The sequence below is a fragment of the Vipera berus genome (assembly GCF_964194415.1).
Source record: "Vipera berus genome assembly, chromosome: 12".
Lineage (NCBI taxonomy): Eukaryota > Metazoa > Chordata > Lepidosauria > Squamata > Viperidae > Vipera > Vipera berus.
In genome coordinates, this window is record NC_138215.1 from 4,251,144 (window position 1) to 4,278,338 (window position 27,195).

A 27,195-nucleotide genomic window follows, 5' to 3' on the forward strand; every position below is an offset into this window, starting at 1 on the left:
CCAGCAAGGGGAAGCCCCAGGCCCGCATTTCTTTCCCTGGCGGTCTTTTGGAGCCGAGATCCCAGCTTCTCTCCAACCTGAATCGGCCGTTTGGCTGCCGCAGGGCTTTGGTTTGCTCCCCGCTTGAAAGCGACGCTTCCCCGGGGCTTCTCATCGCTCTTCAAGCCATTCGGCTTCCAGACCTTGGACAATTCCCGGCGCCCCGAGTCCCCTTCAGCGTTTGTCCCCTTCCAAGCGCGGTGCCCAGAAGCGGAGCGGAAGACAGGCCTCCGCATCGCCCGCAGCTCCAGCACCTGCCCGGGCTCCGCTCGGCGGCGATTCTCCGAGCTTCCCAGCCCGGCGGCCACCCGGTACTCCACGGGCTCTTCCCGGGCACCGACCCGCAAAGGCCCGGCAACTTCCGGACCCAGCTTGGCCGAGCTCAGCGTCCTCGGCACGTGGACGGAGCGGGCGACGAAGCCGCGGGGGTCCCCGTGCCCAGAGCCGCGTCCGCCGCGGGCCAAGCAGCAGCCCGGGGCGCACCCGGCCTCGCCAGCCCCGCCGGTCCCTGCGCCGCCTTCCCGGGGCGAGAGCAGCGGCTGACGACGGGCCGGAGGAGCCGCGCAGGGAGCGGCGGGCGAGGCGGCGAGGCCGGGGGAGGAGGAGAGACGCCTGCCCGCCTGCGAGCGCGGCTGATCCCGGGCGGCGCGAGGGGAGGGGAGGCGCCGGGCTGGGGCCGCCCCGCAGCCGGCGCGTCAACAAGCGTCAGGCCGCTGCCAGCCTGCGGGGCGGGGGCAGCTCGGCTGGGCTTCCCGGTCCGCCTCCCGCCCGCCGCGATGACGACGCCGCCGCTCCCGCTCGCCCAGGGGCCGAGCGGGCAGCCGCGGTGAGCAGAACGGCGCGAGCCCCGCGGGCTGGAAGGTAAGGCCGACGGCTGGGGAGGGGGGCGCGCTCCGGGACCGCCGCGCTGGCTCCAAGGGCGCGGGCTGCCTCGGCAAGGACGGGGAGGCTCGGCCGCCTTTCGGGCCCGGCGCTCGGCTTCGGCGGGGCCTCCCTGGGCGGCTGGCGCCCCCTCGCCCTCCCCTCCGCCCCGGGTCCCGCATGCAGCCCGAGGCGGCCAGGACGCTCCGCTTCCGGGCCGGCCTGGCGGAGGGCGAGCGGCCCTCGGGGCAGAGCGCCGCGCTGGGGCCGAGACCGGTGCTCCGCCAGCTGATTAGCTGGCTGGCCCCGTTGGCATCCGAAGGAAAGGGCGCTCGGGCCGGCGGAGGCGCCTTGGACCCCCCGGGACAGATCCGGCGGTCCAAGGCGTTGCTCCGTCTTGGGGGGGGGATTGTCTGTTCCGACCCGGCGCTTTCCCTCGGGCCTCCCCGCTCCCCGGCCGCGGGAGGAGGAAGTGCGTGGCCCAGAAGGCCGCCCGGAGCTCTTGCAGCCCAAGCCGGCCGGGGTGTCGGGCGAACCCGCGAGTGAGTCACAGGCCCTGCGGGGGCGGGGAGAGTTTCCGGGGGGGTAACGCTGAACCGCACGTCTCGCACCGTCTGGGTAGAACTGGGAAAGAAGAACTTGTTTACAGAAATCTGAAGCCACGGAAGGAGCCTGAAGGGGCTGTAGACTAGTTAAGCCAGCTTCTTCTCAAAAACTCTGGCCAGGACAGACAATGATTTTTTTTTCCCCCTGAGCTGGCCGCACACTTAATCTGTGCTTTGTTGTTGTTAGTTGCAAAGCCGTGTCCGACCCATCGCGACCCCTTGGACAACCTTCCTCCAGGCCTTCCTGTCCTCTACCATCTTCTGGAGTCCATTTAAGTCAGGGGTCTTCAAACTTGGCCCTTTTATGACTTGTGGACTTCAACTCCCAGAATTCCTCAGCCAGCTTTGCTGGCTGAGGAATTCTGGGAGTTGAAGTCCACAAGTCATAAAAGGGCCAAGTTTGAAGACCCCTGATTTAAGTTCACGCCTCCTGCTTCAGTGACTCCGTCCAGCCACCTCATTCTCTGTCGTCCCCTTCTTCTCTTGCCCTCAATCTTTGCCAGCATTAGGCTCTTCTCCAGTGAGTCCTTCCTTCTCATTAGGTGGCCAAAGTATTTGAGTTTCAGCTTCAGGATCTGGCCTTCTAAAGAGCAGTCAGGGTTGATCTCCTCTAGGACTGACCGATTTGATCGCCTTGCAGTCCAAGGGACTCGCAGGAGTCTTCTCCAGCACCGTAGTTCAAAGGCCTCAATTCTTTGGCGCTCAGCCTTTCTTATGGTCCAAAATCTGTGCCGGTCTAGAGCAAGCCAAGAACAAGAAGGTTCGGATCGGGAATTGGGTGTTTTGGCCCCAAGGAGCCATCCTGGTTTGTCTTGGTCAACGTCTGTCCAAACTAACTGCCATTTCTATCTGAAGCCCCCCACCCCCAACAGCAGAGCTCCCACTGCACCTGTGACCCTTCCCAGCCATCAGGTGGTCTCAAGTGCTCAAGCTAAGCTGTGGCAGGGCTTGGCCAACAGAAGTTGCGCTAGAGTAGAAAGATGTTCCTCGTGCATAGGAATTCCCACCTCCCTTGGGTGCCCATCCCCGGCATTAGTGAGGTTCTTATTTTTGTTTTTTACTCTTCCAAGAATACTCTGTGTGAGGGGACAGAGTCACTGGGGAGCAAAATAAGAGAATAGGAGCGAAATAAATGCCTTAGCTGCTGGTGTGAGAATTGCCTCCGGAAATTACACCTTTTCCTGTGTGCACCTTACTGTAGTCAAGTTCACCTGTAGCTCTGTATCCAGAAAGGGCTCATAGCAGCCCCCTTCACGTTCCTGGTCCATGGAAAGTTTCTCAAAGTGGGTTGAGGGCTGAGCATCTAATGGCATGCTTTCCCCTGATTTCTTTGGGCCTGAGCAAACAGGGCTTGGGGATGTGGGCCTCAGAGCTGAAATGGGGTTCGTGGCTAGGATGTGGTTATCTCTGAAGTTGCTCCAGGGCCTGAGTGAATTTGCACCTTCTCACCTTTAGAAATTACAGTGGCTGGAAACAAAATGCCTTGGCAAATCTTCCCAGATTTGCTGAAAGATGTCTGTGTGTCCCCGTGTTCTTCATTTGCTCAGTTCTGCTAACAAAGCCAAGGGTGATCCTTGAGAAAGTGGCTGCTTGTATCTGCCCAGAAGGTATAAATTGGTGCTAAGAGCAATCTTGATCCCACGTTGGGAATGCCCAACACGAGTACTTTGAAAACAAGTCTTCAGTACTCTTCAACATCTTCATAAATGACCTAGACAAGGGCACAGAAAAGGAACTCATGACATTTGCAAATTGACATCAAGCTTGTGTGTGTGTGTGTGTGGGGGGGAGATTGCTAACACTTTGGAAGATAAGACTCAAGACTCAAAAAGATCTTGACAGGTTTGAAAACTGGGCCCTTTCCAACAAGATAGAGTTCAGTGGTGGGAAAAGTCAGGTCCTGCATTTAGGCAGGAAAAAACAAATGCACAGGTGGGTGGCACCTGGCTCAACATCACTAACTGAGAGGGATCTGGGAGTCCTACTGGGTAGTCATCTAAATATGAGCATCAGTGTGCTGCAGCTGCCAAAAAAGCCAATGCACTCCCAGGCTGCATCAACAGAGGGATAGAATCAAGATCATGTGAAATGATAATACCGCTCTACACTGTACTAGTAAGACCACACTTAGAATATTGCATCCAGTTTTGGTCACCGTGATACCAAAAAGATGCTCAGAAAGTCTGCAGAAAAGAGCAATAAAGATGAACATCAAACATAGAATAATAGGGTTGGAATGAACCTTGAGGTCTTCTAGTCCAGCCCACGGCTCAAGTAAGAGATCCTAATAATAAGGGTCTGCAGGCTAAATAGTATTATGAACAGTTGAGGAAGCTAAGTATGTCTTGAGGGGCTGTCACAGACAAGAGGGGATTGTCTTATTCTCCAAAGCACAGAGGTAATGGATGGAAACATATTAAAGAAAGATCCATCCTAGAAATAAGGAGAAATTTTCTGACAGTGAGAACAATTAATCAAGGGAACAGCTTGCCTCTCAAAGTTGTGGGTGCTCCATCACTGGAGGTTTTTAAAAATAGACTGGCCAAACATTTGACCAGGATGGTATGAGGTCTTCTGCCTTGAGCAGAAGGTTGGACAAGGTATCTTCTAGCCTATGATTCTAAGGGCTCCAAGATAAGGGAAATTGCTTAAATTGATAGATTGTGTGTGTGCGCGCACACGTGTGTGTGAGATGTGGCTTCTTGGGGGCACATTTTGGAGAAATGTCAAGAGAAATGCTAAAAGGGCAATTGGCTTGGGATTAAATTCCAAATGAGGTTGGGTCTTCCGGGTAAGTAGACATGAAGAAGTTTCAACTGCAGGCTTCTAAAAATCTATTAAAATGAATGTCTAGAGGCAGCTCTTTAACTAATTAGTGGGGGCCTTTGTATATTTAGCTCAATGTGCCAAATTCTTAATGGAGGGCCTGGGAAAGGTGCCAGAATAACAGACGGGACCTTGGGGGTCTTCTAATCCAACGCCCTACTCAAGCAGAGGACCCTATACCATTTCAGAGAAACGGCTGTCCAGTATCTTCTTCAAAATCTCCAGTGAGGGAGCACCCACCAGCTGTTCCACTGGTTAATTGTTCTCACTGTCAAGAAGTTTCTCCTTAGCTTTAGGTTGCTTCTTTGTTCAGCTTCCATCCATTGCTTCTTGTCTTGCCTTCTGGTGCTTTGGAAAATACATTGACACCCCACCCCCCTCCTTCTTTGTGGCAGCCCCTCAAAAGCCCCATTTTGTCACCTGCCTATCACACTCCTGGGCAAAGCATGTGAGCCGTTCCTTCCCTTCAGCGGCCCATGGAAGCACATCTCTAGTATGTCCATGGAATGCTTCCTCCCCCTGCCCCTCCCCTCCAGGGAGACCCCCCCTGGATTCTTTGCCAGGAGACAGATGGCTGGAACCCCTCCCCTCCTGAAGATGCACTGGCTGTATCGCTTACTCTGCCAGACTGGCTGGAGAACGAGAGCTCCTGGTTGGCCTTTGCCACACATATCCGTCCATCGTCCAGGGCAGAACCTGTTCTTCCCTCGGAGTGGCATTTCCTCAAATTACAGCAATGGCTTCCATCTGTTCCTGAACTACCCCCTGCAAAAAAGGGTTCTTTCCTTGCTCGGTCAGTTAATAAGCTTGTTCTGCTAGAAGGCTGGAGATCACTCTTGGGCCAGACAGGAAGAGCAAGTGTGGTGAAATAATGTGGCTGGGTAGAATTTCCCCTGTTCTCCGGCTCTCCTGACCTTCATCTGGCTGGGATGACCTTCTGTTTGGTCACCTTTCTGCTGACTCTTCAGCCTTGGGACCTGCATTCAGCCCCGACCAGAACCACCTGTGCTAGAGCACTTGGGCAGACACACCGGGTTTTTGGATCAACAGATGGAGGGGAGAGGTCAAGCACAAACAGTAGCTGCCCACAGAACAAGGCCGATCGATACTGCCCTTTGCACTGCTGAGTCAACAAAGGAGGGCTGGGGTCAGGGTGCATGGTACCTCCACTGCTCCACTGCTTTCCAGGCCACAGGCCTCTTGTTCTCCCAACATGCCGCCTGTGTGTGGCTGTCCCATTTTTCCATGGTCGCTCCAGCCAGCACTCTCCTCGGTGGAGAGATCAGAGCACAGCGGATGATTGCCTGGTTTAGAGCACAAGAGAGGAGCTTTGGCTGCAGGGGACACCCCCCCTCCTTTTGCAAATAAGTTGCCTTTTCTTGGCAGACTTGTTCATTTATGTACAGCATGTTTTCAGCTTCCATTTCCCCCCCTGTAAGCTCCTTGTGAGATTGTTTTGGTCGCAAGAAAAGCAATAACATAGTACATCCAGTTGCAGAGTGGTTTGAGGGTTAGGATTTTACTAAATACGTAGCTGCTTCACAGGATGCAAATTGGTTCCTCAACACAAATGAGGCTGTGTGGTGTGGCAAAGAATCCTTACTGTGAAGGAGCCTAACATCTCCCAGTCTTGTCTGCTCGCTTGGGTTGCTTCTGGCCACATCTTTGCAAGGGGGCCAGGAAGGGCTTTGGAGAGCATCCCCTGCCCCACTCTCCTCTCCTTGTCCGAGTGTTGGGCTCTTCAAACAGTGGTACAGGTACCACCTGTGGTACATTGGCACCTGGCAGGTGGTACACGACCATCCTAGGAAAGTGGTAGCGGGGGAGGGGAATGAGCTGAACCGGTGGCAACACCGCACAAGCCTGAGCGAGAGACAGCTGGAGCTGCAGGGCTGTCAGGGCTCAGTGGAAGCGCCAGGATCAGCGCCAGGCTCCAGCTGGAGCTCGGTGCTGATCCTGGCACTTCTGAGCCCAGAAGAAGCGCCAATCAGCTGGAATGTTGCAGCGTCTCCAGGGTTTTGTGATTTACGTTCAGATGCTTGGCAACTGATTCATATTTAGACGGTCACAGTGTCCCAGGGTCATGTGAAGTGACCAAAACCTGCTGCAACTACCCAGTAGAGGGGGGGGGAATAAAAACCAAACATCCCCCCCTTCCCCGCTGCCAATGCTCACAACAATGAAAACCTCGGACAGGAGGAAGAGCGCCGCCGGGCGGGCAGGCAGGTGTCTTGCTCGGCTGTGGCTTGGGGGGCACTTTTTTCAGTGCCATTGTAATTTCAAACAGTTACTAAGTGAACTGTTGTAAGTTGAGGACTACCTGTACTTCATCACTTTTTTCCTTTGACACCTTGCTAGGCGACTGGTGGTACTCGGATGTTGTCATATGCTAAAAGTGGTACTGTGGGTGAAAAGGTTGAAAAGCCCTGACAGGAGCACCTCCTTCCCTCTCCTTGGGGTCCTCCAGAAGGGGGACTTAAGCCCCCAGAGTGCCTCCCATCCCAACTGAGGGCCTTGCAGAGTGGGTATTTGCGCCTCATCTGGGCTCAGGAACTGGGGAAATGGTGCTTTATGATGACAACATCCTGTGCCCCCCCCCGCCCGCTTGGCTCCTATTTGCAGACGTCGGGCACAGCCTCTTGCTACGCCCTGCTTTCCTCTTCTCAGCATCTTGGAGCTGGTGGGGTCCGCTCTGAGCCCTGTGTTTTCCTTTCATCTCCAGGTGCTGCGCAGTGGATGTGTGGTCCAGAACCGACCCCCATGCTTCCTCAGGCCGACTGAGCCCTCGCCGGGCAGTGCGAGGGTCTCTCCTGGCTGCCCAGCTCTGCTTTCCCTCCTGGCTTTCATGGATCGGAGGCTGTCCTTGCTGCTTTTCTGGTGGGTGATGACAGCGCCCTTGGCCCTTCTAGTCAGCGAGGGACTCAGCCAGCACATCTACACCAATACCTGGGCTGTCCTGGTACCCGCCGGCCTGCAGGAAGCCGAACGGATGGCCAGGAAGCATGGCTTCCTCAACCTGGGACCGGTGAGTTACTTCCTAACAGCATTTGCTCATATTTAAGCCGTCTTTCGCGAGCAGAGGTTTGCCCATTGCACTGCAGGGGGGTTGCGCTACTTGTGAGGGAGGGGCTGCAGGGGTGCTACTCTTCCTGCTGCGGGGCCTCGTGCAAATGAATTCCCTAGGATTTTTGGATACCAGAGGAGCAGCCAGGGTGGTTGCATGAGATCCTGACTCTTGGAAGAGTGGGGGAGTTTTCTCCCTGGCACTCGTTGGTCCCTTGGAGACCTTGGTGCCCTCTCAGCTTGGCTGTTTGCCTGTAGACATTTGGTTACCTGAGAACCCGCATCCTCGGTGCGTCTGAACTGAGCGCACTGAACTGAACAGAGATGCGATCTAGTTGGGTAACAAAACATCTGCGAGCAACAGCCCACCTCCGGGAGCACCAAGGACCCCCTTGAGCTGCAGAGATTCCCTTGGATTGGAACTCTTTCCTTGGCCTGGAAGCATCTGGAGCCTTTCGCTTTCGTGGCTGAATTCCTGGCTACGCTGACTTCTCCGTTGGGAAGCTGGTCTCAGCTCATGTGGAGCTGGCCCTTGGGCTTCCTGTCTGCCTCTGCCGGTCACGAGTGCCCCACTGATGGGAAGCGGTGGTGTCGTTCTTTAGACAGGACATTTTATGTTAGCTCTGGGAAATTGCTGTTTTGATGACTCGTCAGCTATCTCCGTTCCAGCAGGCTCTTATCTTTGCAGCAGTGATTTTGGCAGAGGGCCCAGCTGCCCAGGGTTGATGCGGGATGGTGGCCAGTGATGTCAGTTCCACCCCATTCTTCTGGTGTTCAGGCTAGCAATGGCTCAGACGTCACTGTTCGTGTGAGGAGCGGGCTTAGAGTTTACCAGGGACTTTTACAAAGGCCGTTTCATGCAACCTCACCAGCCTCTTTAGAGTCAGACATTTGTTATGACATGTTTTTGAGGATCACTGTGCCCCTCATTTGAATTGTGGAGTGTTTCTTGGGAAAGGTGTGTTATGTAAGGCATCATGACTGTTCATCCATAGAGGGAGTCCCTGATCTTCTCAAACTTTGCATTACCAGTGGTTTCATTGGGTTAAGATTAGGCAGGAATGAAATACTGTTCATGAAAGTTACATTTTCTTCACAGTCTTGAGTCTTAGGGCTACTTTAGTTTTTTTCCTTTCAAACCCTTCCCGTTCCATTTTTAAGGATTGGAAGTTTAAAATAATGGATAAAAGTACTGAATGTCACTAACTCACACAGACTTCTAAGATACTGTAAACATTACAGATACTTCAAGAGAATTGACAAAGGGAGGTCCACAAGGCACAATCTCTGCTGCTCAACAGTTTGAAGGAAAAATTATTAGATTTACAGATGGCACCAAGATGGAAGAATGGCCGATGCCTCAGATGAACCACAAGACAAAACAAGACAAGCTCTGTAGCTCAGAATTGAGCTGTGGCGTCCTTGCTGATCTCTGAGCTTGGCTGTTTGCTTGCAGACATTTCATTCCCAGACTGGGTCACATCTTCAGTCCATCCAGTTCAGAAGCACTGAAGATGTGACCTAGTCTGGGAACGAAATGTCTACAAGCAAACAGCCAAGCTCAGAGAGCACTAAGGATGCCACAGAAAAAGTAAATATTGAAAAAATCTAGTCAGGCTTAAGCAGTTGGTAGAAATGAAAATGATAGGTTTTAACAGGGAGAAATGATCAAGTTTTGTATCTGAGCAGGAAAAGATAAAGCATAAATATAGGAGACCTGGCTTGGCAGCCATCCATGAGAAAGGAACCTGGCACCCTGACTCAGCAGGGTGATGGAACTGGTGAACAGAGCGGGCTTGCGTGGAGGGTGCATTGTGCCCGGCTCGCCGAAGCAACTCTTTCACTCCACTTGGGTCCCAGTCAGAGTTCGGAAATTGTAAAAAATAAGATAATTAGGACCCAAATACAAATGACATCAGAGAGAGAGAAAAATGGGAAAAATGCAAAGTCCAGTGTGGTTGCATACAGAACTCTCAGATAAATAAAAAAAACAAAAAGTTTAAAAAAATGGAAACGGGTGGGGGTGGGGGAGAGGCCTATAGGAAAAACAGAATAGCTATAATCTGTAAGGAGGTTCAGAATGAGGCTCACAATAAGTACCAAAAATAACTAAAAATGGTTTTGAGAAAGTGGTTGATCTGCAGGTTGGAGAACCGAGTGAGATGGTGACAGGCAACAGCGGAAAATTTTAATTGCTTAATTCCCTTTTTGCAAAAGGAAAGAAAATGGCCCAGTTTGACAAAAGATGCACTGCGTGGGGATGAAGACCAAACGTAGCTCAAAATAGGCAGGAAGTGATGGATTATTATAGCCCAAGATGATAAACTGGTAGATGGGAACTCAAAGCCACAGAGAACCTCTGGACTGAAATGCCAGAAGATTTCAAGAAGAGCTAAAGTTTTTCCCTTATTTTTAAAACGGGGAAAAAGTGGGGCCAGGAAATTACAGACCTGGAAAATCCTAGAAAGGGTTATCATCAAGCGGAAGGTTCTAGGCCAGGTGTAAGCAACCTTGGCGCTTTTATGACTCGTGGACTTCAACTCCCAGAATTCCTGAGCCAGCCATGCTGAGGGGAAAGGGAGAGGTTTCCAAACTGAGCCATGCTGGCTCAGGAATTCTGGGAGTTGAAGTCCACAAGTCATGAGGGGGCCGTAGTTCCCCCATGCTGGCTCAGGAATTCTGGGAGTTGAAGTCCACGAGTCATAAAAGAGCCAAGGTTGCCTACCTCTGTTCTAGGCACTTGCAAAGGAACAAGGTGATTACCAGAAGCCAATGTGGGTTAGTTAGAAATAGGTCATGTCAGTAAATCTGTCTTTTTGGACAAATGATTAGAGATCATCATAGCAAGGAAATGCTGTGGATGTTGTGTACTTAGACATCAATAAGGTATCTGACCAGGTGGACAATAACTTCCTGGAATTACGGAATTATGTAGGATGGGCAGCCCCACCGCCAGATGGTGGTCCTGTTGAACATCCGTGTCCAACAGTTGGCCCTGAGCGGCTCTGTGTCTACAAGGAGGGAACTCGGCCAGGAGTCTCACGAAGGTCTGTCCAGGGTCCAGCCTTCCTCATAGCTGTCACGCATGACTTGGACAGGGGCAGGTAGGGGAGGGGGAACAGAAGGGATGTTCAGCAAATTGCAACGGGCACAAAGCTGGGGGTGGTGTTACATACTTATGATCTTGGGGACTCAGTGGAGGATAGCAGGGGAGAAAATAGTTGCCACGGAAAAGGGGAGGGAGGGAGGAAGGGGGGGTTACATTGCTGCCCACAGGTAATTCTGCCTCTCATATTCCTTTGCCAGTCATAGATGTGGCACACTTCCTCTCTCTGGGCATCTGACCAGGGCAGGATTAATGCAGAGATGCCTCAAGGCACCTTGTAGTTTTAGCTCCGGGTGATTCCCTAACCCTCTGGCTGCTGCCGTCCCGTGGGCTCTATGGGGAAAGAGGCTGGCAAGGGAGAGGATGCCCGCAGGTGACGGAGCTGGCTTGCAGGGAGAGGGAGAGGCTGCCTAGAAAGCAGAGCTCCTTCCTGGCATTGGCAGCCCCCCCCCCCCCCGCTCGCCCGTTCTGCAATGCCGGGAAGCCCCTCGTGCTTCGGCTGGGCCCTTTTCCTCTCAGGGAACTGGGGCGCCCCTCCTTTTCCAGTGTGGGAAGGTGGCCTTTCCGTTCCCTGTTGGAACGATGCATGTCTTCTCTGCTCGGCCAAGCATTTCACCAGCACAGGGCAAACAGGCCATCTGCCCCCGAGACAGGTTCATGAATGGGGCCAAATCTTTTGGAACAGGGGGTCGGTGGGACAAACTGACCCAGTTACACAGATAGTATTCTATCTGGTCAGCATCTGCAAAGGTTCTCAGGGTTAGGGTCACATCTGGTCTTGGGGCAGGCTTGCGCTGGAGCAGGAGAGGGTCAGGGCCACCTGGGGTAAGAAAGCTGCTCTTGTGTATTGCCTGCAGACACCTGTTTGTTTTTTAATACCCTCTCACTGCTGCTGCTGCTGCTCCTGCAGCAGCAGAACTAGGCATGGAAGTTGCGTGAGGATTGTAGCCTGGGGCCTGCAAGGTTGCGCTGGTCAGCTCTGGCTTGGAACAACCAAGATGCCAGTTCCTGGGTGCAGCAGCAGCAGCACAAGTCTGCTTGCGCAAGAACCTCCCCTGGTTAGTCAGACGGTGGGCTAGGAACCGACAGACGTTTTGCTCAGCGAGAGCTTGAGAAGGCCTTTGCTAATTCAGGGCTGGGGACACATGGGCCAGGCCCTTTGCAGATCCAGTTGCCAGTCGGGTACACTGAGACCAGCCAGGAGCCCAGAGAGATGGGCACTGCCGTGCCAGATCTGGTGCCGGTGGTGGAAAGTCTGTCTTTCCTTCCTCAGCTGCCCACTGCTGCCACTGGGGATCCGGAATCAGGAGTGCAATTTTTCCTTCAACCTACTGGTTTTGTGGCAGCAGGACCTCTTGGGTGGTGCAGAGCGCCGAGGAGATGATCTTGGCAAAAAGCGGCACAGATGGCAGTTGCAAAAACCGTGCTTTAAGCTGGGGAAAGCGGGACAGTGGGAGAAAGACGCTCCTTGGTTCACTCAAGCATGAGAGGGAGGGAGGGAGGGAAAAACTCAAGAGACTATCTGGATTTGTTGTTGAAGCCCCTAAGAAGAGAGTTCCAGCTGCAGGGGGCAGCTGTTCCTCCTTTCTGGATGCCTTGGGGCTCTGGGTGGGGCAGCATTTCCCCTGGATTGCCTGGCAGGGCTTCTCTGCCTGGCTCCCATCGCCACCAAGAGCTGCGCACTGCAAAGGGAAGGAGGATCTCTTCCCCCAAAGAAGGCCGAGAAGTGTAGTGATTAGATTGGATTAACTGGATCCAGTCCAGCTTCCATTTGAGGTAGCCCAATCAGCAGTCTGTTTCCCCCTGCAAGGAGATGGAAAGGAATCGTGGATTAGCTTGGTTCTGTCTTCATCAAGGGCATGTGGGACAGTCCCCATCTTTGATAGCTGAGAAGCAACTTAGGAACATTTAGGTGCCCTCCACAGAACTCCTGCACGGTGCTCCATCTTTGCTGTCTGTTTCTTAATTTTGCACCCTCTCTTCTCTTCCCCCTTCAGTCCAGGAAGGCCAAGCGGGTTCTCTCCGCCGATTCAGAAGCTGTCCCGCCCCGAGCGAGAATAGATCTTGACCTTTGGGGTGACTGGGTACTATCATATTCCTACTCGGGAATCTTAACTTTCTCCCAAGGCTCAACAGCTTTCTCTTAGTGGAACGTAGTTTCTAGCCCCTTGATCATCTTTCCTGGTAGTCCTTGACTTATGACCATTCATTTAGCGACTATTTGAAATTACAATGGCACTGGAAAAAAATAACTTATAACCAGTCTTTGTATGTATGACCATTGCAGTGTTCCTGAAGTCACTTCCAAGCCGGTTTCTGACCAGCAAAGTAGTAGTAGTAGTAGTAGTAGTAGTAGTAGTAGTAGTAGTAGTAGTCGTCGTCATCGTCGTCATCATCATCATCATCATCATCATCACCATCATCCTGCAATAACTCCAGCAAAGCTACAAAAAACTGTGCTACTTGGAACATCTTACATTTTAAGGAGATACCTGGTTGATACCTAGGATGCTGGCAGCAACCCTGTCAACCATCAGTGCCAGTCAATTTGAGTGTTCGGTTGACTGAGTTTCATGTTTTATGAATAAAAGTTTTATATAATAATAATGATGATGATGATGATGATGCAAACTGATTACTCACGTCCCCGGGGGCAGACAGCTGGCTGTCAGGATGGGCCCCTGCAGTTTAGGGGTCAACTTTGTCCTTCCTGTGGCTCCGTGCAGTTGCTCAGGACGCTTCACACTGGGGGGGGCCACGTCCCTTCCCTCTCCCCCGCAGCGGGAGGAAGATGGCAGACCACATCGCTGCCCTTTGCCTTGGTGGTTTATTTCAGCTCCTGAGAGGCAGAATTTGGGGGAGCTGGTTTTAAGGTGTCTCGGGATCCCCATTGGGGCTGGGCAGTTTGGGAAGGTGAGGAAGGAGCAGAGGAAGCTGCCAGGGCAAGAGGGAGAGCATCTTCCTGAGGCCCCCCCAAAGTGTTTGCAGCCCTCCTCTGCTGTGGGCGCTGGACACCTTCTCTGGGACCAGCTCTTGAATAAGCCTGGTCTGTTTGGCTTCTCTTCTCAGATCATTGGGGACTATTACCACTTCTACCACCGGGCTGTGGCCAAGCGCTCCCTCTCGCCACACCGGTCCTGGCACAGCTCCTTGTCCAGAGAGCCGCAGGTATGAATTCCGGCCCTGCAGAGTTGGCCCCAGAGTGAGGGGGCTGCCCCGGAGGGCTGCGCCATGAATCTTGCCCTACCGAGCTCCAGGCCTCCTCCTGGTCTCCCACGAGCCGCTGGCACCTTTTCTTGCCTGCCTGCCTGCCTGTCGAGAGTTGCCCAGCAGGGGATGGAATGGCCGCTCTCCCCGTTTATGGTCTGCTGAGGGTTTGGGCCGATGCCCATTGGGGAGAAGTAGGAGACCGTGGGGCTGGCAGGAGATGCTTAGTTGAGTCGTTTCCTCAAAAAAAAAAGGGGGGGGGGTTGTAGCTCTGGCTTCTCTTCCAGCTCAACACTGGATGAAGTAGGTGAAGCCGAGAGATAGGAAAGCCAAGTCTGAGCGAGGCTGTGACTGGCCGAGCTGGGCTTCCTTTGCCTGGGGAGGGAGGCCCAGGCAAAGCCCCCCCCTGCTTAGCAGAGTCCTTAGGTCCCGCGTGCTGAGCAGGTCTTGTTTCCTGAGTGGAACAGGGCAGTGGGAGATGGTCACCCAGGCCTGGAAACCCATCAAATCTTTCATCGCACCACAGCACAAAGGCTTGATCCGTGCAGCCTCCACTGGGTCTGCTTAGCTGCAAAGAGATTTTTTTTTCTTTTGAAAAGAGCCTCTGGCCATGAGCAGAGGGCGGTGGGGGGGGGCCCTGCAGTTTGGCCAGCAAGGGCCTTCCCTGGCCCTCTTGGCAGGGCTGGGCATGTGGTCCTTGTTGGGACTAGATGGCAAGATTGCTCTGTGCTGGCAGAGCTTCAGAGCGGCATCTTTGGACATACACACTTGCCCAGCGGTTCTTCTTGGCCTTGCTGTTCTGGCACCTGCGGGAACCGGGCAGTGTACCCACGCGCATCTCTCTCCAGGTGCTCTGGCTGGAGCAGCAGGTGGCCAAGCGCCGGACCAAGCGGGATGCCTTTCTAGAGCCAACCGATCCGAAGTTCCCCCAGCAGTGGTACCTGGTAGGTGAGGCGGCGGCCTTGGGGAGACGGGACTCGCCCTCTCAGAGGCCCAGGGTGGGGCTGGCCAGGGGCAGAGGGGCAGTGTTTAGTCACTCCAGCCAGCAGGACAGAGGCTCCAAAACGTTTCCCAATGGCTGTGTCCGAAGAGCGTCCCCCGCTGGTTCCCAGCAAGTTCGAAGGGCAGCCAGGCAGTGGCAGAGCGTGCCCTGAAGGAGAGCAGCACAGAGAGGGCGTGGCGGGGGAAGAGACCAAGAGAGCTAGCAGGGCATTCTCTACTTGAATGAATGTTTGAAAAGGGGGTGTGGGCTGTGAGATTGAGCCTGGGTGGGTGGGTTTCTCCCCTCTTTGGCTTGAGATTCTCTTTTTGAGGACAATTAGTTGGGGGAATTCCGCCTCAGGAAGGAAAAGATGGGCTCTCGAAGCCCCTGTACTCCTGCTTTTGGGGTGAGGGTCTGTTGCTCCCCTTTCTTGCAGTCCAACAGCAACCAGAGAGACCTGAATGTGCAGGAGGCCTGGCAGCAGGGCTACACTGGCCGTGGGGTGGTGGTCTCCATCCTGGATGATGGCATTGAGAAGAACCACCCAGATTTGGAGGCCAATTATGTAAGTGGAGGAGAGGAGGGGCATGTTGGCTCTCCTGGGAGGGGAGGGCAAAGGCCTCCTAGGGCCCTGGCTGTCTCTCGCTGGAGGGCCCACCCTTCCAAGTTTCCCCACGCCCAGCCAAGGCATGGGGGGACAGGCCTCCCAGCAGCCAGCGGGCCAGTTTCCAGGGTGGCCGGTGTCCTCGTCTCCTGTGAAGGGGCGGAGCACTAAGGCCTCAGAGGCTTCTGTCTTTCCTAGGACCCCGCTGCCAGCTTTGACGTGAATGACCAGGATCCGGACCCTCAGCCTCGCTACACACAAACGAATGACAACAGGTGGGAGGGAGGAGGGTAACTGGGCACATGGGGCACTGGGATGAGAAGCTTCCAGGGAAGACCCCCTCCCCACCCCCAACCCTTGGGAGGGTCACATTTTGGGGTCTTGCCCGGGATCTGCACTCTTGCAGGGTCAGGCCTCCAAGAAGGAGGGGTTTGTTTGTTGCATTTCTGAACTGTCCACCCTCCTTACGCAGGCGTAGGCTCAGCCTTTTCTGTCCGTTGCAGGCACGGGACTCGGTGTGCAGGTGAAGTGGCTGCCGTGGCCAACAACGGCATCTGTGGTGTGGGCGTGGCTTTCAATGCCAAAATCGGAGGTGAGGAGCAACCTTGGGCTCTGCCTGTGGTTGGGCTGGGCCGGCTGGCCAGAAGCAGCCAAAGCAGTGGCCACCTTTGTTCCAGGTGTCCGCATGCTGGACGGGGAGGTGACAGATGCTGTGGAAGCCCGCTCCCTAGGCCTCAACCCCGACCACATCCACATCTACAGTGCCAGCTGGGGCCCGGAGGACGACGGCAAAACTGTGGACGGCCCCGCCCACATGGCCGAAGAGGCCTTCCGCCGGGGCGTGAGTCAGGTAAGGGGGCAAGCCAGGTGGGCAGCTGGGGACCAGTCAGGGTGTACACCGAGGCCCCCACCTGCTTCACCCAACCCTTCTCTCAGGGTCGCAACGGACTGGGCTCCATCTTCGTCTGGGCCTCAGGGAATGGTGGCCGCGATCGTGACAGTTGCAACTGCGATGGCTACACCAATAGCATCTACACCCTCTCCATCAGCAGCACCACCCAGTACGGCAACGTGCCCTGGTACAGCGAGGCCTGCTCCTCCACCCTGGCCACCACCTACAGCAGCGGCAGCCAGAACGAGAAACAGATTGTGAGTCCCACCTGGTCCCAGGACAGAAACGTGCTCCAAAGATCCCCCGGGCACTTTGGAAGCCAAACCCAGGATTGCTGGCTACGGATGCCGCGATTGCTGGACTACAATTGCTGGCCATAGTGCCAAGGTTGGGTCAAGAGATCACAGATGATTAACGACATGAAGAGAGTGCAGAAAGAACCGGGAATCTGGTGGTGTAAATGGCTTGGAGGGACACTGGGGGCAAGGAAGGAAGGCAGGCCAGAGGGAGACCCCTTGTTGGGGGTCTGCACAGTGGTAGGAATTGGAGAGGAGAAACACTACAAAGGGGAAACCCGTGCAAGCAGCAGGGACAGTCTGAGGCTTCAGGTTTGTTCCTTGCACGTCGGGGGCAGAGCCAGAAGTTGTATCTGGTCACCTGCAGGCATCCATGGCGGAGGGCAGCCATTTCCCTGCGCCTCAGGTTACATTGGGAGTAATTAAAGCAAAAACACCCGGTTATTCTTTCTGTTGACATTGAAACGTTTCAGGCCAAAGTTTTGGGGGGGGGCTTAAGGCCCTTCCCTCCTTGTCTGTGGCTGGACAGAAATCCTCCTTATGGCAATTCCTGGGTTTTAGGAGAAGAGTCTCTCTGCTCAAAAGAGAGCTCAAAGTAATGGAGCTCTCGGGCACGTTTCTGCCCGGCTAGAGATGCCAGGGGGGCTCACCCGATGTCGCTGTGCGTGTTTGCACGCACGTCTCCTGGGAGGCTAACTCAAAGTGGAGCTGAGGGGCTGGGAGCGCCAGCCCTGCAGGTGGTCCCCACGGCCACTGAATGAGGTCCATTCCCTTTCAAAGGAAATAGAGGTGCCAGGGGTGGGGTGGGGGGGATGCTATGCTGGCAGCCGAATAAGCTGTGATTGTGCTTGGCCTTCCTCTCTCCGTCCTCCAGGTGACAACTGACCTGTGGCAGAAATGCACCGAGTCGCACACTGGCACGTCTGCCTCGGCACCCCTGGCCGCTGGGATCATTGCCCTTGCTCTGGAAGCCAAGTAAGGGGTGAGGGAGGTGGCAGTGCCAGTGCAAGCTGGGCCTGGTGGAGCTGCCCTTGCCGACTCATCTGCCTCTTCTTTGCAGCAACAACCTGACCTGGCGAGACATGCAGCATCTGGTTGTGCGAACTTCCAAACCTGCCCACCTCAACACCAACGACTGGACCACCAACGGGGTGGGACGCAAAGGTAGCCCTGGGAATGGAGCAGGCAGGCCACGGCAGACGCCCTCCTGCCCTGCCCAGCCCTGACTCGCCCCTCTTTCCGCAGTTAGCCATTCCTACGGCTACGGGTTGCTGGATGCAGGCGCCATGGTGTCCCTGGCCAAGAACTGGACCTCAGTGGGGCCTCAGCGGAAGTGCATCATCGACATCCTGCCCGAGCCGAAGTGGGTGTCTTCTCCCTCCTGGGGTGGGGGCCTCTTGGATACAGGGATTCCTCAACTTACAAACATATGTTGAGTGACCGTTATGTAAACTATATATATCTAGCACTGAAAAAAGTGACTCACGACCGATTCTCACGCTTAGAAGTCTCACAGTATCCCCACAGACTCAGGATCAAAATTTGGGTGCTTGGTAACCAACAAGTATTCATGATGGTTGCAGCATCCTGGAGTCACGTAGTCTCCTTTTGGGGCCTTCCTAGCTGGCTTCCAGCAAGCAAAGTCAATGGGGGGAGCCCGATCTGCTTTATCACGGAGCTTAACGACCGTGGCAAAAAGGACATAAAATTGGACACAGCTAGCTTAATGACCACCTTGCTTGGCAACAAAAATTCTGGTCCCAAATGCCATAAGCCGAGGATTACCTGTGCAGGAACGTGCTTGCGAGGATGAGTAGTGTCTGCCCTCTCTTGGCACTGAGTGTCTCCAGGAGGCCCACGGGACACTTCAGGGACCCCAGGGATCAAGGGAGCCCCCCCTTTCTTCTCCTTCACCAGGCCACCATGCCCCTCGTAGCCAGTGCCGGCACTTTAGAGATGGGCCTGCCTACTTAGGCACCCAGCTGTCCTGTCAGGATTGACGGATTGATTTAGATTTTGGTGCTGCCGACTCCAGGGAGACTCTGGCTGGCCCACAATATAAAAGTCAGAATTCCAGTGCAATGAATAAGTAAAAACCACCTTGAGAGAAATAACCATGAGGCAGCCAGACAGCTAGTGCGTGTATCCAGTGCCTTTAACAAGGGGGGCTCATCCACTCCGCTCCACGGGGGAAGAGGCCCCATGGCCGCTGGCTGCCTTGTTGAGTATCCTTGTGTCCCGCAGGGACATCGGCAAGCGTCTGGAGGTGCGGCAGAAGGTGGAGGCCTGCTGGGGAAAGGCTGACTACGTGGCTCGACTGGAGCACGTCCAAGCCAGGCTGACCCTTTCTTACAACTGCCGCGGAGACCTGGCCATTCACCTGGTCAGCCCAATGGGCACCCGCTCCACCCTCCTGGCTGCCAGGTAAGCTGACCCCTGCCGCCTCTGGTCCCGAAAAACCAGCGAGCCTCTGCTCAGCCCTCCCCATCACCTCTTTCTTCTTGGCCAGGCCTCGGGACTATTCGGCCGATGGCTTTAACGACTGGGCCTTCATGACGACGCATTCGTGGGACGAAGACCCGGCTGGCGAATGGGTGCTGGAAATTGAGAACACGAGCGAAGCAAACAACTACGGTAATCTGCTTTATTCCTCAATGTTTCCTTTTGGCGCTGTCTGCCCAGATGCCGGGAAGACTCCCCCGAGTGCTGGTGGTGGCTCCAGGCCTTACCCCAGATGTTCCCCCGCTCAAACTTCAAGCCAGCTGTAAGATTGGGAAGTCCTTATCCTCCCCTTCCACTGTGTCCGACATGACGGCATTGGGAAGAATCGCTCAGCCATGTGGCTCTTTCGTCCCAAGTCTTACCGCAAACATTGGACTGCAATGATTTTGCTGTTGTTTTTACAGAATTAAGTGTGGAGAACGGGGGTGGGAGGCAAACTGCTCTCCTTCCCACTTGTCAATTCCCAAAGGAAAAACAGCCTGCAAAACAGGTTTTTCCATGGGAAGTTTTTTCCCCCATTCCCCCAGCAGAACCTCGCCCCCCCCCCCACCAAAGGGCAAAGGAATTCAACAACTTCCAGGGTCATTTGCCATTGCTCTGGGAATGACAGTTGGGCTCAGCTGACCTCCCCCTTGCAGAACTTGTTTTAAGATGTGGACCATCCTGTAAACACAGGAAGTCTTGCTTAACGGTCCTAAGGGAGCCCAGAATTTCCTTTGCTAAGTGATGTGGTTGTTAGGCCACTGACATCACCGACCCTCACACCGCTTAGAAAAGGCGGCTCTGCTGATTCCAGATGTGCCCTTCCACAGTGCCAGCATCTGCCACCTTCCCGCAGGAGTCGCTGCCTGCATTGTCTCTCTGCCTGGGCCCTCCCTTGGCAGATGAGGCTCTGCCGCACTGACCACGGGGGTCCCGGGCCAGTCTCTCCCATAGCGCCTGGATCCTGGGCCGGCAGCAGAGGGAAGGAAATATGGAGGTCAGCTGGGGACAGTGGCAGCAGAGTGCAGGGTAGCCAAAAGGGGAGGGATGGGTGGGTAAGTGGGGTGGGCAGTCGTAAATGCAGGCCAGTTTGCAGTCACCCAAATTTTGATCTTGGGGCCCTGCAGCAGCCATAATTTTGAGGACTGGTAGTAACTGTAGTGACAGATTTTATTTTCCTGGGCTCCAAGATCACTGCAGATGGGGACTGTAGCCAAGAAATTAAAAGACGCTTGCTCCTTGGGAGGAAAGCCATGGCAAATCTAGACAGCACACTAAAAAGCAGAGACATCACCCGGTCAACAAAAGTGCGTATAGTCAAGGCTATGGTCTTCCCAGTTGCAATGTATGGCTGTGAAAGTTGGACCATAAGAAAGGCTGAGCGCCAAAGAATTGAGGCCTTTGAACTATGGTGCTGGAGAAGACTCCTGCGAGTCCCTTGGACTGCAAGGCGATCAAACCGGTCAGTCCTAGAGGAGATCAATCCTGACTGCTCTTGAGAAGGCCAGATCCTGAAGCTAAAACTCAAATACTTTGGCCACCTAATGAGAAGGAAGGACTCACTGGAGAAGAGCCTAATGCTGGGAAAGATCGAGGGCAATAGAAGAAGGGGACGACAGAGGGCAATAGAAGAAGGGGACGACAGAGAATGAGGTGGCTGGATGGAGTCACTGAAGCAGTAGGCGTGAGCTTAAATGGACTCCAGAAGATGGTAGAGGACAGGAAGGCCTGGAGGAATGTTGTCCATAGGGTCGCGATGGGTCGGACACGACTTCGCACCTAACAACAACAAAGTAACTGTCATTAGGTACGCGGTGGCTTAGTGGGTTAGGATGCTGAGCTTGTCGATCAGAAGGTCGGCAGTTTGGCGGGTCGAATCCCGAGTGCCGCATAGCAGAGTGAGCGCCTGTTACTCGTCCCAGCTTCTGCCAACCTAGCAGTTAGCACGTAAAAATGCAAGTAGAAAAATAGGGACCAGTACAGTGGGAAGGTAACAGCGTTCTGTGCGCCTTTGGCGTCTAGTCATGCCGGCCACATGACCACGGAGACGTCCTCGGACAAGCGCTGGCTCTTTGGCTTTGAAACGGAGATGAGCACCGACCCCTAGAGTCGGAAACGACTAGCACGCATGTGCGGGGGAACCTTTACCTTTACCTTAGTAACTGTCATTGGTTTAGCGCAGGGGTAGGCAACCTTGGCTCTTTTATGACTCGTGGACTTCAACTCGGAACATTCCTCAGCCAGCATGGCTCAGTTTGGAAACCTCTCCCTTTCCCCTCAGCATGGTTGGCTCAGGAATTCTGGGAGTTGAAGTCCACGAGTCATAAAAGAGCCAAGGTTGCCTACCCCTGGTTTAGCGCCATCGTAACTGGTCATTAAGCAAGGACTATCCGTAAATGTGAATTATCAGACTAAACGCATTTTAAAAAATGTATAATAGGATTCAAGAGCCTCAAAGAACAGCCCAATCGTTGGACAAATTGTAGCGACAAAGGAAGTAATAAAGCGGTCCTCTTGAAAAGTTGGCATAGCTTTAGCTCTGCACGGGGTAGGAACTCAGGAGCCCAATCCCTCCGGCAGGAGCTGGCTGGGAAGAAGGCCGTGAGGTGTGCTGGCATCTCTGCCGGGCAGCGTGGCACACTCTCCCCTTGGATCTGGACCGGCAGGGAGGCTGCTCGCGGTACTCACCCCTCTTTCCCTTCCGCTTTTCAGGCACCCTCACCAAGTTCGTCCTGGTTCTGTACGGGACAGGACCTGACCTGCCCGACCTCTCCAACCAGTTTGAGACCAGTGGCTGCAAAACCCTGGTCACCAACCAGGCCTGCGTGGGTAAGACCTAAGGGAAAACTGCCCACGGACTGCTTGGAGCAGTGTTCCGCTCTCGGGGGTGGCCCCTGCCCTGGGCCCGGGCTTGTGCCAGCTGGCAGAAAGATGGTTCTGGGCCTGCCCTGTCCCTGGACAGCCTGGACCTGATGGGTGCCTCTCTTGCCCCCTCCCTGACTCCAAGTGAAAGGAGGAGGAGTCCTCCCTTGGTGGCTGTTTTCCTGGGTCTGTCCATTTGGGCCCACCACTCTCTGCTGCTCTCTCCAGGTCCCCTTCAGTGGGCTAGTTAGCCAAGAAGCGGTTTCAGACCCCCCCCCTTCCGGTGGCCCCCTCGTGGCCCTCCGAGTGGAGGGCCTGGAGGCACTCCTGCCAGAGCGGTGGGTAACTCGGTCCCCAGCCCTGGCACAGGAAGGAGGACTGGTTTACCTGATGCGGTTTGTGTGACTTGGCTCTGATGGGAGGGGGAGAGCACAGGAGGCCCAGAGAGCTGCCCCCTCCCGCCACCCTTGGACCGCCATGTGGCGCTCAGTCCAGCATCTGCTTCTAGGTTTCCAATTGGCTCTTTCACTCCATCCTCTTATGGACACCTGTCGCATTCTCCCTTTTGCTTTATTCAAGTGGCTTCCACATCATCTTCCTGTTCAACTTAGTTTGAGATTAATTCATCTGCTAATTTATTTTTTTCATGCAGGATTTTCACTTTCACTTCCCATAGTCATCCTATAACATTTATAGCCTCTTTTACTTCTACGTCCTATTCCTTGGGACATTTGTGCAGCAAACGTCTTCCTTTATAGCCACTGATAGAAGATCTGTAGCTCAGTGTTGAACTGTGAGTCTCTTGATGCGCTCTGAGTTTGTGTAAGGACCTGCCTCCGTTTTTCTACCAAGAAAGCAGAACTCTTGAAACTTGCTTCATTTCAAAAGGAACTTTTATTGGCAGGTACAGACAGCAGGAAATCTAGGCAGGATCTGAGGGTTTCCCACATGAAGCAATAGGTAAAACCACACAATGGTAACCCCACCCCAGCTGTCCATCTGGTCGGTTCAAACAGGCCAGTCCATAGGTGACATCGAGCTGTGGGAAACAAGCTGATAAGGCGCCTCTCTCGAGGTTGTTAGGTCTTCGCTGTTTCCTCCCTCCGCACTGAGATAAGGCAGAGGGCTTGGTTGTTTTCTCGCAGACGTTTCATTACCCAGCTAGGTAACATTATTAGGGCTAGGAGGAGTGGGGTTTGTGGAGTGGAGGAGGAGGAGTGGGTCTATGTAGGGGTCCTTGGTGCTGTCTTGCAGACATTTCATTACCAAACTTGGTAACATGAGAGTTGTAGCCATTTCTCGGAGCATAACATCCTCAACTTCTGAATTCCTACTTCCTACAGACAATCCAGAAGACACAAGTTCCTACTTCCTGACGCTCCATTTGATCCTTTCATGCCTAATGGAACCCCTCCCTTCCCTTCCTTGCACACCTTCACCATCTCCATTCGGAAGAGAAGGCTCAATGCTTTTTCTTTCCCTTCCCTTCCTGTCCACATTCATTCATCTTTTTTTTAGAAATGCAACACTTTTCAGAGAAATAGCGGGTCCTGTGGAGTAAAAGCCACTTCGTTAATTGCAAAGCTCAGCATCTTCTTAGTTAATTCAGTATTTATCCCATTGTAAAAGCGGTAACGATTGTGGCCACCGTTCCAGTTGTGTCATTTATTCCAAGGCTACTTTGAAAAGCTCAGAGCCGTTTACGTGGCTGTCAGATCATCTCCCATCCGGCAATTCTACATCAGGGGCCGCAGGTATAATACTGCGAGCATTATGACTTCCGCCCCTCTGCTGGGCCACTGGAAGCCTTCTGGTCCACACTGGGGCCTGCTTGCCACCTTAGCCAAGCAGGGGCTTTGATGGCTCTGCAGCTGCCTTCGTGGCACATTGCTGAGAGACGCAAGAGTGCGAACAAAGGAAATAGTGGCAGGGACTGCCAGGCTGCCCAGAATAATGGTTTCTCACCTAGGGAGCAGAGGTGGTGGTTCTGGCCAGACATTGCCCTACATCCTCTCTCCTCTGGCTTCTCTTGCAGTGTGTGAAGAAGGCTTTTACCTCCACCAGAAGACCTGTCTCAAGACTTGTCCGCCTGGCTTTGCTCCGGCCCTGGGGCCACCCCCTCTGGAGAACAGCCTGGACCCCCACCTGCTGCAGCCCCGGCTCTGTGTGCCCTGCCATCCATCCTGTGCCACCTGCCTGGGCACCTCAGCCTCCCAGTGCTTGTCCTGCCCGGCTCATGCCCACTACAACAGTCAGGAGCACACCTGCTCCCATCAGACGCAAAGCAGCCGGGCCTCTCCTGCCCTGGGGGGAGAGGGCGCGGCTCCTGCCAGCCCCCCCTCCAACCTGCCACTCCTGGTGGCGGGCCTGAGCTGTGCCTTCATCGTCCTGGTGTTCGTCGCCGTCTTCCTGGTGCTGCAGCTGCGGTTGGGGCCGTGCCTGCGCGGGTACAAGACCTACTCCCTGGAGAGCGGAAACCTCATCGCCTACAAAGGGCTGCCCTCCATTCTGTGGCAGGAGAGGCTGGAGGAGGAGGAGGAGGCGGAGGAGGATGAAGAAGCCCAGGGCGAGAGGACTGCCTTCATCAGAGACCAAAGACTTTGATGAGTCTGCAGCCCCTGGCGAAGCAGGCCAGACCCACCCTTGTGGCGGTGGGGGGCTCCTGCTGTCTCCTGGGGCTGGGCCCCCGTGTGTCTCGTGGGCCTGATGCTGCTGCTGGAGTCATTCTCTTCTGGTTTTAATTCACCAAAGTTTTTTTAAAAACTAAACCAGTCTGTCCTGTTACGGTGGAGAGGAAGTGGGGCCCGGGGGGGGTGCGTCTCCCTAGATAAGTGGGGGTGCTGAGGCACAAGGAGGGCTTCCAGCTCCCTCCCGCCTTGGCAACCGGGCATCGCCTCCCCTCCTCACTTCCCTGGTGGCCAGGAGGACCTGCCCAGGATCTGCTGCACCCCCTCTGCCCCTGACTGAGCAGGGCAGTCAGGAAGGGGGCCGCGAGGACGCCGCCTTGCTCAGTGCGGATGGGCTGCCCAGCCCCCTTCCCCCCCTACACACACACCCTGTGAGCAGGTTCTCTGGACCTTGGAGGGGCAGCCAGCCGGCTGGCATGCTCACCAGCGCCCCCTGGCGGCTGCTCCCTGGATCTGCTGAGCTTTGCTGGAGCTTCCACCTGTCCTACGTGCCTTGTTGCCCCCCTTCCCCCCCTCGGATGACAATCTCTGGTCCCGGCCAGGCATCTATCTGCCCCTGGCCTCGGGAGCCGGCCTGGTAGAGGTTGCTCAGCTGGGGCTGCCCAGGACACTTTTTCTATAACTTTTTTGGTGCACAATGATTTATTGTAATTTGAAGAAGGAGCCAGTTCCTGGGGCCAGTTTTTTTTTAATTTAATGGATGTGGATATAACTCTAGAGAGATTAAAGTTTATTAAATGTTGGAACTATGCAAACCTGGTTTCTCTTGCTGTATTCTCTCACCAGAAGCCTCAGTCAACCCCTAAAAGCCTTAATCAAGAACCATGATACCCCGCTGGTTACTTGAAACCCAGGAACATCTGACTCGCTGAGGCCTCTTCCGTCCAGGCCAGGGGTAGGCAACCTCGGCTCTTTTATGACTCATGGACTTCAACTCCCAGAATTCCTGAGTCAGCACAACTGACTCAGGAATTCTGGGAGTTGAAGTCCATGGGTCATAAAAGAGCCGAGGTTGCCTACCCCTGGTCCAGGCCCTCTGCTTTCCTCTCCTGGCAGAACTGAGGAAGGCCCAAGGCCTCCTGGGGGACGGCAGACTTTCACTGGGCTTTATTGCGCCGGGTCTTCAAATTCCAAATAAAAGCAGATAAAATTCAAGGGCAGGAGCTAGTGGTGGAATGAAAATATTATAAATTTATAGTAAGGACATGGATCCAGCTTTTGCTGCCACCACGTGGCTGTGTGGAGAAATCACAATGTGGGCAGTCAGACCCTCCTACCCTATGATGATGCTGCAACTTGGAGGCGTTGAATAGGACGGTCCCATCCCAAGCACGATGCTCGGATCCGGGCAACAGCCCTTGGAGGGGAGACGGAGAAACGGAAGCTTCAGAGGAGTCAGTAGGGATTTCCTGGGGACCTGCAAAGAGATTTGGGGGAATCGTTTAAACCCGAGAAGGGCTATAAATCATAGAATCCTGTTCCTGGATGTCCTCCAGCACAAGAAATAAATGGCACGGTAGAGGGCCACCACTTGTTTTCAGCCATCCAGAATGCAAGATGAAAAGCAGATTTAAGTTTTAGAGAGGAAGACTACATAATGAGCAGTTTGAGAGGAGAAGTGGGAGGGAGGGGGGGGCAGAAATGGCCACGTGGTGGAAGGCTGGAAGTCCCAACTGGAGCCAGCGGTGAAGGCAAGGGGCTAGAAATTGGGATACTCAGTCAGGCATGGAAGCTGGCTGGGTGACCCTGGGCCTGTGCCCCCCTCTCAGCCCAACCAAGGCTGATGGTTGTGGGGAAAACAGGAGGAGGAAGGAGTACTGTGTGTGTTTGCTGCCTTGAGTTACTTATGCAAATAGAAAAGGCGAGATAAACAGAAAATACCTTTTCTGCAGGCCTCTGGATCTTTACAGCAGGCTCCTATCTCCTGTTTAAGGAAACCACCTCGGGGCACCTCGCCTGGCACCCAGCCTAATGGCAGCCTAATATGGGCTCTACTGTCACTCGACTTGCCGACTTGCCGTTCTGGTTAGGTGAAATGGCAAAACAGCTGACTACAGAGCTCAGCCTTCTAAGTCCCACCTGGGAGACAGTCAAATTTTGCAGGAGAAAAAAGTCTTTTAGCTTACAGAGGAAAAACATACAGCCCCACTTCTTGTTAAACTTTAATAAGTATTGAAACCCGGAGGAGATAATTACAGGGCTGCCCAGAGCATGATAATGCAGGTAGCCCTCGACCTGCAACCTTTCATTAGTGACTTCCTGAAGCAAGTGATCCTTTGGCTCAGCTTCCTGGATTCTTCTTTATTTCTGGAGATTCCCAGGAGAAGCCTGGTTCTCCCACAGACCCCTCTGCCTTCCTTCCTCTCATTCACACAGGAGCCTTTTTTGTTTTGTTTTTTAACTTCCAGGCTACATGACAGAGACCCAGTCTCCTGGGGATGTGGATGGTGCAGCTCCATTCCCAATAAACTAATTGCTCAGATAAATAGTGCACTACACACACACACACACACACACACACACACGAACGACACTCCATTATGGGTGTCTTCATTTGGACTTGGGCACTTTCCACATCAGACTTTGTATTAGATCCAGAACTTAAGAGGCAGCTGGAATCCGGGAGGACCGACTGAAAGCCACCAGGCTCAGCCGGCAGATCCCTTCTGTGCATTTGGTTG

General features: G+C 54.2%; 1 protein-coding gene across 1 annotated transcript; it reads left to right on the forward strand.

The window, feature by feature from the left end:
* Positions 1-721: 721 nt before the first annotated feature.
* FURIN (furin, paired basic amino acid cleaving enzyme) lies at positions 722-25,269 on the forward strand. Its single transcript, XM_081337615.1, has 16 exons — positions 722-900; positions 7,054-7,356; positions 13,570-13,668; positions 14,556-14,651; positions 15,126-15,254; positions 15,492-15,568; positions 15,797-15,885; positions 15,971-16,143; positions 16,230-16,442; positions 17,356-17,456; positions 17,542-17,645; positions 17,727-17,844; positions 18,726-18,905; positions 18,991-19,115; positions 21,678-21,794; positions 23,863-25,269. Exons 2-16 carry the CDS (start codon positions 7,177-7,179, stop codon positions 24,429-24,431), a joined length of 2,370 nt encoding a protein of 789 aa, XP_081193741.1. The 5' UTR covers positions 722-900; positions 7,054-7,176; the 3' UTR covers positions 24,432-25,269.
* Positions 25,270-27,195: the final 1,926 nt, after the last annotated feature.